Below are 11092 nucleotides of genomic sequence, written 5' to 3' on the forward strand. Positions count from 1 at the left end.
GGGGCAGGAGCCAAGGGCCAGCAAGTGCCCAGAAATTCAACCATCTTATAACAAGTCTCCCAAGCTCAACAAGTGCAAGAAGAGGTCATTTTAATTCCTTCCCCTTGCCCCTGTTAGACAGCTCTACAGTTTGGTCATCTTGACCTCAGCAAGCAGGACCAAAGACAGAGCTATCAGGCTGACTATATGGCCTATCTCCATGGTGCTGCATATTCCCAGCTATTTTAGGACTGCGTATTAGAGACCGACTGCTTTGAATACACAACAGAATGATTTCTAATGATAGAAAACGTGCAAGAACTAATACATTGTGATAGTTATTAATACCATGTGAGAACAGTATTAACATTTATTAGCACACAGCATTTTGACATTCAGTAGCAACAAGTTTTAAATCTTAAAATTGATCTCATCAGTGTAAGCACTCCCATCACAACTGCCCAATTTAGTGGGGCAAGAGGAGGGTACGTAGACACATTTAGTTCAAATGCAGCCTTATTCTCCTGCAATTTAGAGTCTTGTAGAATATGCAAGACCCTAATCCCAGCCAGCCTGGATCTTAAGTGTCTAGAGATATAAAATAACAAATTCTGTCCAACTGTTCCTCTTCTAACCAGGAAATGGTGGATCAGTTCACTAAAGCACAACTGAGTAACAAGACACAGCAAACCAAGTTGCTGAAGCCTGAAAGAATATTTGATCTAAACCATACTACCTAGAAGATAGGAATAACAAAAGCAGTTCAACAGCTTACATATAAAGGAGGCAAAAACATGAACTCTGAAAAGTAGAAGCAACACCGAAGCGTCCTCCGGAGAGAAAGGTCTTGAACTATCTTGTGTGTATAAACAAAACCAAAAAGCTGATGGGATAGAAACTTTGAGGCAACACGATAGGAAAAGGCCTTGTGAAGTAGGATATAAGCAGCTAAGATAGGGTTCTGACTCCTTTCATTCAGAACTCCAGAACAGGAATGCATGGAAAACTGAGGCCTAGTATTCTACAAATTTGCAGTAGATACATTAAAATGTTGTTAACAATCCAAGGCAGCTATTAAGTAATCAGTTGGACACTACCTTGCAGGAGTGCTCAGCGAGACTAGACCCCTGCAGACGGGTGTCAGAAGGACAAACTGTATCCACTAATAATAAGTGCACTAATCTACTAGAAAAAAAGCTCTGAAAGCTGACAGAAGTTCATATACAGCAAGACTACTGAGTGGGGAATAAAAATGGTCACGTATAGATCCATAACAGCAAACACCAACAGTGGAAGTCTGAGGCGTGGTGTAACACCTGGGAGAAATGTTCCCCAGCACAAAAATACTCAAACACAACCAATGAGCAGGAAACGCGCTTCTGAAGTGGATACTAAGTGATAAACGCTGTTAAATTATAATTATCTTAACAAAGGAAAAAAGTGCACAAATAATATTCTAAGTACTAATAAAGGTTGATAGAAACACTGATGGATTGAAGCATTTGACTGCATTTCAAGTATGTAGTAACATAAGATTATATTCAAGTGCTAAAGCAGAAGTCTTCTGCAGCAATATTAAGCCACCCTACAATATTCAGTTAATACATGTTACTGAGGTCTCTGGCCCATATCTGAATCACTGCAGAAATATTCATCATAATGTAAACATTCCAACTAAAGCAAATCTCCAATGCCTATTTTTCACTTCTGACTTACCTTGCTTAGTAAGAATAAAATCTTCCATTTCTCAACCCCTCCCAAAATCAAATAGCCTTTTCCCCTTAAGAATATTACCATTTAAGACAAAGAAGGCAACTTTTCACTTTGCACATCAACCTATCCAAGACGAATTCAGACAATTCAGTTCAAAAATGTCCAAATTTGTATGCAGGAGCTGAATCCTAAAAGGAGTTGTCCAGGAAAAATCCCATGTTCCCAGTAGCCCCTCTCATCATACAGCCCTCTCCTTTTCTCTCCCTCACTCTTTGCTTATTCTCCCCTTCCAGAGCAGGAATATCTTAGGCTTTTCACATACATGTAAGCATTCCTGACCCTACTTGCCTTTATAGACCTTTCTGATGTACTAAAATCCCCCATTTAGATTGCTCTCTTGTCCAGCTCAAATTTTCCAGAAAAAATATTTGGTTAAAGAATAATCAAAATATAGAAGTACTAATTGCATGTGTTCTAAATAAAACCCTATCTAGTTAGGGCCTGTTTTCTCTGACTTGGTTTACTCAGATCATCTTTTTTGTAACAATTTAGGCTGAGGAAGCACTTTATCAAATTACAAAAAGCAAATTATTTAATCATATGCACATAACTTCATACTAAAATAGATTTTTTTCAGCCTCAGACAGATGGAAACAAATTACTGTATTTCACTGTAATTAGCAAATATTATAAATTCACTGCAATGGCATTTCTGCCCATGGCACCGATTTATAGATTAGAATTTCTTTTACAAAAGCTTTTGCCAACTGAGAGCAATCAGTTAGTATTCAACTCATCAAGCAGTTGACAAAATTAAACCTATCATTAGATAAAAACTTCAAAAATAATTATCCCTCTAACATACATAATTATGTTAGAAAGACCAAAGGTAGGAGCAGGAGCTAGACAATGTTAAAGTTTACCTGCATCAGTCCTCTAGGTCAGACTGCTTCAGAAATACCATCTCCCATTTTGTGCAATTCAAAGGACAGGGAAAAAAAAAAGAAAAAAAAGCAGTGCACCAACAACAATGTCTCAGTAATTTTTTTGAAAATATTTGGAAAGGCCTCACTGATCATATATCAAGCACTTCAAGCAACTCTCTTAAAGCATTTAGCACTGATATTTCCTTCAATTAATACACATCTTTAATTTAGACTTCAAGTAATCATTGAGCCTAAAGCTCCCATGAAAAAATTCTGAGGAAACTCTTCTGTACCTATTCAATTGGCAAACGCATGAAGCGCCCTCTGCTAACTTTCCAACCCTTTTCAAGAAACGATAGCCCATACTTCTCAGAAATGGTCAATTATTAACATAAATAATCCAGAAACATCTATCCAGAGGAAGCACATTAAAGACATTTAACTAAATATTTGAATGTTAAACTCTCAGTACCTTTAAAAAATAATGCACTAAAACTATTTTCAGTAGGTGATTACTGAAAAGAACTATCTCTACTTTCTTGGGACTATTGGCAAGAGAAAAAAAAAAAAAAAGAGAGAAGCACAAAAAATGGAAACTGTCCGTTCTGCTTTTTCATGCATTTCTTGTGCAGTGAACTTGTACTGAAGTATGTTCTACCTCTTAATTTATAAGGTAATTACGTATTAAGTGTTTCATAGCAATAATTTACTTCACTTAGAATAAGCTAGGACAATTCTCCAGACTCTTCCCCAGGCAGAGTTCATTTTTGTAGTGTGCCTGTCCTGAGCTCCAGATATCCACTAGCAAGCCACTTGGGAGCACTCCCTTTCCAAAGTCCATTCTGAAGGGGAATGACTTGCAACTCGTACATTAACATAAAACATCATTACTGCCTTCATTAAGCAACAGTTCTTTCTAATTAATGCTTCTAGAAACAAACCAGTCCACTAAAAATGCCTCTATTATGCAAACTGTATTCATTACTCAACTGTAGCTGAGACATTTGCCATAGAATTGTCTAAATGTCTCCTTAAAACACAATAATAAAGAAACATTCTGGCAAAATAAAATTAGTAACCAAGAACATATTTCCATTTAGATTTTGACATGAGTATGCATCATTTCAGCATAAGGAAAACCAAAAGGAAGATCACTGCATCAGTTATCAACTCTTGTTTCATCTACCAAATTAGAAATTAAAATTTTCTATATATTATTCCAATCTACAGAAATTAAAATGAAGATGAATCACTAGATTAAAACAGCATGACAGTACTTTAGATATGAATTCTACATAAGGGAAAGCTAATATGCAAGTTGGAACACAAACTTCTTGAAATGCTCTTGTATAGTCACCTCCGATAAAGCGCACACATGGCTGAACTCAAATTTTTAAAATTCCTCAAGCATGACATTTCTCTAAGCACTTTCCAATGTCTTCCATATGAATCCATGCAGAAGAGCGGTTCTCATCCGCCAACCTGAAAACTCACGAGATAAATACTTTATTGTTAAGAATTCATAAACAGGTTTGAGAAGTCTATTAATACAAATTCCCCCTAGGATTAAGTTCCTGCTGGTTTTGCTATAAGCAAGGATAGCAGGCGGGCGCAGGAGAGGTGGGGAAGGGCTTGGAGCAGACAACCTCTCAGGGCTTCTTTCAGCCTCAGAGATCCTGTGCAATCTCCCTTCTCAATAGATCGTGTCACTCGACGAGCCAGAGCAGTGATGACACTGTTAGATTAGAACCAGCAATCATGGCGAAGATAGGACAAGCTGAAAAGCCAGTTTTTACTGGAAACTGGAAAAGGCAGAATTCAAACCTCTGTAAAGCATCTCTGTGTGTGGTCTTTTAGTTATAGACACTAAACCTTCCTATTCCAAAGCTGAATCCACAAATCCACCGCTGCTGGACTGTCATCAAAACTCACTTCTAACCATGTATATACAAGTCCCTACTGAAAGTCTGACTTTCTGCAAGCATTGATGGCAATGAAGGGTATCTTGGACAAAGGCACCCAGTGTGTTTTTTAACCAGCTAGTGCAGGCATTTATGAGACCCAGGCTACCCTAACAGAACAAAGCTTAAATCTAGGTATATTTTAAGTATTTATAATACTCATGATTTCTTCACATGCCTTAGCCATGCAGCCACCCTAAACTCAGAGTTCATGCCTCAAATGAAAAAGTAGGTAGGTTAAGGACCAATTAAAAAACCATCAATTGCTACCAAACAGCTACCAAAACAGAAGTATTCATTCCAAAGCACTGGCATAAAAGGATGGACTTCAAAAAAAGAAAAAAAAAAAGTGATCAACAAAAAACCTCTGCAGTTTCAAAAGTAAGTTTTCAAATACTAAGGAAATATCAAAGGATCCAATAGTATACCTGAATCTCCTAGTACCCAGATTTACAACAATGACTTTGTTAACAACAGCCAGGGATAAGTAAATATGAGTTTAGCAGATTTCAGGGAAGTCGCTTAAAACTGCAATTAAAACACTGGACTCTGATATAGAGGTCTAACAGATGATTCGGAATGAAAATTGAACTAGAATATCAGCATAACTTAGAGAATACTGCATTAATTCTTTCTGCAGCACTGTATCACCTTCCCAGGTGCTAAGTTGAAACAAGGAAATAAAATACAAAATAAAATAAGAGCAAGAGCTCAAGCACAAGCTACAAGCCCCAGTTACCAGGCGTAACAAATGCCAGGGAGGAGAGAGGAGAAAGCAAGCTTTAAGTTTCAGTGTTGCACACTTCCCCAGCAGACGGTAAGAAGCACTGTCACTTCCCTTCAGAAAGGGCAATACACCAAAACATTCCAGCAGCAATCTCAGCTTCACTGCTATCTTTCTCTCCACTCCCAAAACTAGAATTCAAGCTGCTCTACAGCATGCTTTAGGACTTTGTAGGCTTAGCTCCTTGACTCCATTTTTTTTTGTCTCCTACTTGTTGGAATACTACTAAACCACTTACTAGTAAATAAGAGATCTGTTTGTAACTCCTGATCATCAGCTGCCGTTACAGGCTGGCAGAAGTCAACTTCAATGAGCACTTCCAGAGTCCCTTGTTAAGCACTACAGAGTCCCAAATAAGTGAAATCTGGAGTAAGCTCAAACAGTTTTTAGGAAGAACTTTAAAGAAAATGATCTGATTTAATTTGTATAAGCACAATACCTGACAGACTTCTAAATGTAAAAATCTGCTTTACTTTTGCAATTCATTTTCCAAAATACTATAATTAATCCAATCACTCCTTTTAAAAACATGCTTTTACACCACTACTGTAAACTAAACATTAGTAGAAAGAAATCTTCTCATTTGTCATCCTCGGTTCAGCTATAATAAACACATTTGATGGATTAACAAAAAGATTAAATATTATTTTTCTACACTTACATACTACATACAGCATACTTGCTAGTATTTCCTAAAAAAACAGCTAATTAGACTTAAGGTTGACTTTTTAGCTCAAAATGTTCACATGATTTCATTACAAATACACTCTTTATTCTTACCAGCATAATACTCAATCTTCTAGCATTAGGCCAAGAGCAACACACATGACATTTATTCTGAGGAAGCAGCACGTGATAGAGTGTTTTCTTTGAAAACACTCCATAAAGGTGTCACAGAACACACAGTAAAGCAAGCATATTTTGCACTAGAAAGAGAATAGCAAGGACTGGATAGATGCTACCTCCTTTAGGAATTCATTGCATAATCTTAGGCTGACCCTAGGGATTCCCTCACCTCAAAAAGCAAACTCAACCACTCCCAGAAGAAGTCTCTAGCATAGCAGAGATGAAAGATTTACTCCAGCTGCAAGTTAAGACACTTGTTTTCTTACTGAAGACTCCCTGACTTGCTCCACAACTCTGCACTAAAGCAATGTAATAAAATTAATTCACCATACCAATATTGTTTTTCCTAGAAGTTTGCAAAAAAAAAAAAATCCTGAAACATGAAAAGATGGCAATTCTGGAATAGCACTTACCGTAATCACAGCCTTGCTCAGACAGATAGAACCTCTGCAGCCATACTCTGTTTCATCTTCAGATTTGTAATAACTGAGTGTGTTGCTCTTGAGAACTACCCATCGATCCTGCCACCCATGAATGTAGTTGGTCCACTGCAAGAAAAAGAGGAAAGAAATGGAGAGGTTAGCTAATAGGAAAGTAATGACAAAACCTCCCAGCTTTGTTGATATTTCTCAAGCTTGAAGTACTAAAAAAAATTGAATGTTTTTGCGCCAATTGAAGACTTTATTGGTGTTCTGCCCATAGCTCCAAAAATTACCTTTGCCAACCACTTATTAAAAATCAGGTTTAAAGAAAAAAAAACAGAATATGTTGCTTCCAATGAAAAATAAGACAACAGATCTTTTCATCACCAGCTGAAAGATATGTTTAAAATACCAATGACCAAAAGTAGATGCATGGAAGAAAAAAAACAGCCACTGTTAAGTGGAGTTTTAGCCTTCCAATTTAGAATCAGGAGTTACACAGCATAAGTATAATACTAAAACTGTCTTTTTTGTTATTAACATTAAAAGATAACTTCAAAGTAAAGATCTTACTCAATTATCCAGCTCTCTTCTTATACACACACACACTTGTCATTACCTCATCAGGTACAGTATATAACAACTATTAAATAACCGATTACTCTAGAAGAGGTCATTTAAATATTGTTCAGAGACCGAGAGTGTGAATACTGGACACAGAGCTGTTGTTTTAAATTTTAATTCAGCAAATGCCCCGTCATCATACTACTGAAATTTTTCTAGTGATCAGGGAAAATTCCAGTAACAAATCCTAGATTCATCACACTTTCCTCCTTTGACACAGTTAAGCGAGGCAAATATAGCAGTCAGAATTTTGCATTCACTGTTGCAATCAAAATTCGCTGTTGCAACGAGAATGTCATGAGTTACAAGACTCCTTAAATATATTGCGTAGAAAAAGAGGTTGTGGTAAACTAGAAGACTATTAGTTCATGCACCTAGATACCTGTCCACCGAGAACAGGTGGTTCCATGTCAAAGTTCTTAGTTTGTATTCACGTTAAAGCTGTAAGTAAAATGAAGGAAAAAAAAAAAAAAAAGAAAGAAAGAAAAGCCTGGAATTTTAAAGTGTCTTGAAAGACCAGTAGGATGAGCTTTTAATAAGCTTGTCTTACAAAGTTATTGCATTTTCTTAAGAACATCTCTCCTTACCAGAGGGCAGCACAGTTGAAACACTGATATACGTTGAATAAATTGCACCCTACTCTTATTGATGCTGAATTTAATTATACACGGATTTTTTTTTTTTAAATAAAATCTGCACAGTACTAGGTCTGATACTCTAGCATTTCATTCTACTTGCCTGAGGTATTACTGAGGACTAAGGTATTACTGGCAAAGGGGAAGATTAGCCCTCAAGAACACGCAGTGCAACAGGTTTCCCCACACTGCAGATGGGAGCCCCTGCGTTCTCACAGCAAAGGCAGCCTCAGCTACAGCAAAACCAGCCAGAAAAGCATGAAGCCTCCACACACATAGCTCTACAAGCAGCCGCAGACCTTCAGAAGCAGCCACGGCTTCACCTACTACTCCTTGAAGGAACAGCACCCACATCTACAAAATATTTAGTTTGCTGACATGAAAACGATTCATATCTCACAAATATCAAAAAAATCTACTGATAAGAATCACCTAGCCAAAGGAAAACTTTGCAGAAGACAGAAAACTAGCAATAAGACCATGGTATTGAGCCAAAACACCACATTTTGGTGGCTGTAACATCCCCCTCGTGCCCGGTCTTCCCTGGGCACTGGGGGACAGGAGCTGGCAGGGGAGCACCGAGCCCTCCTCCTCGGCATTGCTCCCATCCCGGGGCTCAGGAACACCGGGAACCGAGAGAGCTCCGAGCCCCTCGCAACAGCCCGGGCCCTGGCTCCACACTGTTGTTTTCTGCGTGTCCAGGGCCTGCTGGTGAGCTCAGGATCCCATGACCTGCGCGTCCTGCCCCGGCCTTGGCGCGGCCCTGGGATGGGGAGCAGGGAGCAGGGGAGGGCGGCACGGCGGGCGCTCCCAGCGCTCCAGAGGGACTGTGGCGCTGCTCTCAAGTTGCTTGCTACAATACCTGCGCCTACCTATATACACACACATGCAAGCTGCGTACGGAGGACTTCTGCTTCCAAATTATTTATACAAGTACCTTTAAAGTAGTGATAAAATATTTTCCCCGTCCTCGCTTGCAAGTCATCTTATTTTCAGTAAGAAAAAAAGAAAGAAGGGAGGGAAGATAGAGAAACAGAATGAGTGACCCCCCACGCGCTGGGCGAGACGCACTTTTCGGAGGAGGGAAACGCGCCGCCCGAGGCCCTTTTCCTGCCGCCCCCCCGGCCCCGGGAGGCGCCGCGGGCACCGGGGCTGAAGGCGGCGCCGCTGCCGCCGCGCCGGGGGCCGGGGCGGGACGCGACGCGGGCGAGCGAGGCCGCGGCGGGGCCGGGGCCCCCACGAGCGGGGCCGGGGCCGGGGCGGCGGCGGGCGCTGCCCCCGCCCGGGCCGCGGGCTCCGCTGTCATGTGGCGGCTGCCCCGGGCCGCGCTGGGGGGAAGCGGCGGCCGCCGCCGCCAGGCCCCGCGCCGGGGGCACCCACCTTGCTGAGCACCCCGCAGAGCTCCACGGGCAGCCCGAGCTCGGCCTCGGGGTCCTCCTCGGAGCCGGACGAGTTCCAGCTCTGGTTGTCCGACATGGAGGCGCGAGGCGCAGCCGCCGCCGCCGCCGAGCAGGGAAACGCCGAGCAGGGAAACGCGGCGCCCGCGCTGCCGCAGCCTCCTGCCGCCGAGGGGACGGCGGCGGCGGTGCCGAGCCGAGCAGCGCAGCGCAGCGCAGCGCGAGGCCCCGCGCTCGCCCCTCACTGCAGCGCCGCGGCCGCAGCCCTCGGCCGGAGCCACAACACGGAGCGGGCGGGAACGGAGGGAGGGGGCGGCGGGGGAGGAGGAGCGAGCGCGCTCACGCCGCCCGGCCCGGCGCCGCCGCCATCTTAGGCGCGGGGGGGAGGGGGGCCGCCCCGCACTCCTCCTCCCGCCGCCGCGCGCTTTCTCCTGGGAGTTGTAGTCCATCCGCGGAGGAGGCCGCGCGGCCAGTAGGGCGCTTTGGGAGCGCTGCATGCTGGGAGGTGTAGGCCGCTGCGTCGCGGCCGCCATCTTGGTGCCGGTTCCCTGCGGTGCAAAGAGCGTTTCTGCCCTGATCAGGTGGGCAGCGAGTCGCGTGGGGCCGCTCGGGCTGCAGCCTCTCATCGGCTTAGTTTGTGTGGTTTTCTGGAGAGGTGCGGCGTCTCGCGGGTCTTACTCGCTCTTTGGCGCGGGCTGTTGGGTGTGAGGGAGAGACACGACGACTGTCTCGCTCGGCCCGAACCGGCGGGCGCGGCGGGTGAGCAGGCGGCCGTTCCCGTAACAAAAATGGTCGCCGAGGAGGCGCGCGGCGGCCGCAGGAAGGGGCGGGAGGCGCCGCGCGCCCCGGTGGGGCAGCGCGGGCAGTGCCCGTCCCGCCGCAGGGAGCGGGCCCGGCGCCCGCCGGCCGCAGGGGCCGCCTTGTCGCGCCTCTTCTCCAAACTTGTCAACTTAATACCTTATTTTATTATGTTTTCTGCCCCGAGGGGGCTGCGGCGAGGCCCCGTACCCCGCGGCAGGGCCTCCGCGCCCCGCCTCACCGCCGCCGGTAGTTTCGCTTTGCCGGAGCCGGGTGAAAATCGGTGACGGGCGGCCTGGCACGGGCGTGGCCGGTCGCTCCGGGAGCCTTGATTTTGGGACACAGAGTCCTGGTTGTACCTTAGGAGCAGCAGTAGTATAAAATTCTGTTTTCCCTGGCTTCCTCCCCTCTGGCAAATCACTGTGTAGTTTCCTGCCCTGTGCTGCTTGAAAATAGCATTTTTAGGCGAGTGGCTTTTGCATGATGGTTTGGATGATTTTGATACATATAAAAATCATTGAGAAGCTGTTGGTTGGTTGACCAGCTGTTTGCACAGAAACAAAAATATTCTTTCTTGTTTGTTCCAGTGTATTGCATCTATTAAGATGTGTAGTTTCATTTTGTTTGATTTTTAATATATACATGAAAATCTATAGTTCTCCAAGTCGTTCATGGAGTTAAGTGCCTTCACCCTGAAAGGTGGTCGCGTTTACTGCTCTGTGAGCAGGAAGCAAAGAGACATGCCTGAGCAAAGCTCCTTGGTAGCATCACTCATGTAACCAGGCGCTGACATTTTCTAAGGAAAATATTTCATATATTTTCCTTTCATATTCTCAAGGACTGTCTTGTTCCTTTAGTAGTTAGGGGTTTGTTTGTTTTATCTGTAGAAGATAGGTTGGATCAAGTAGGTCTAGAAACTAAAAATCTAAGGGTTGGCATTCTTTCAGGTCCACAGGTTGCTTTACAAATTCATTCTTTTTCAAGAGAATATGTGTTTTTAATGATTA

The 11092-nt window shown here is 43.5% G+C and overlaps 1 protein-coding gene across 2 annotated transcripts in view; it reads right to left on the bottom strand.

Annotated features, from left to right (window-relative positions):
- COL4A3BP (collagen type IV alpha 3 binding protein) overlaps nt 1-9438 on the bottom strand; it is a 59575-nt gene extending 50137 nt beyond the window's left edge. Inside the window, exons 1-2 of one of the 2 annotated variants that reach the window (XM_026036477.1) lie at nt 9271-9438; nt 6623-6757 (exon numbers count right to left, since the gene is read on the bottom strand). In XM_026036477.1, the coding sequence (XP_025892262.1) occupies nt 6623-6757; nt 9271-9366 (231 nt within the window). In that variant the 5' untranslated portion in view covers nt 9367-9438. The remainder of the gene's footprint in view (nt 1-6622; nt 6758-9270) is intronic. The other variant, XM_026036472.1, reaches the window with a different exon arrangement.
- Between the last annotated feature and the right edge of the window lie 1654 nt (nt 9439-11092).

Source organism: Nothoprocta perdicaria, unplaced genomic scaffold (genome assembly GCF_003342845.1).
Source record: "Nothoprocta perdicaria isolate Ctin4 unplaced genomic scaffold, notPer1 scaffold_1, whole genome shotgun sequence".
NCBI classification, from domain to species: Eukaryota; Metazoa; Chordata; class Aves; order Tinamiformes; family Tinamidae; genus Nothoprocta; species Nothoprocta perdicaria.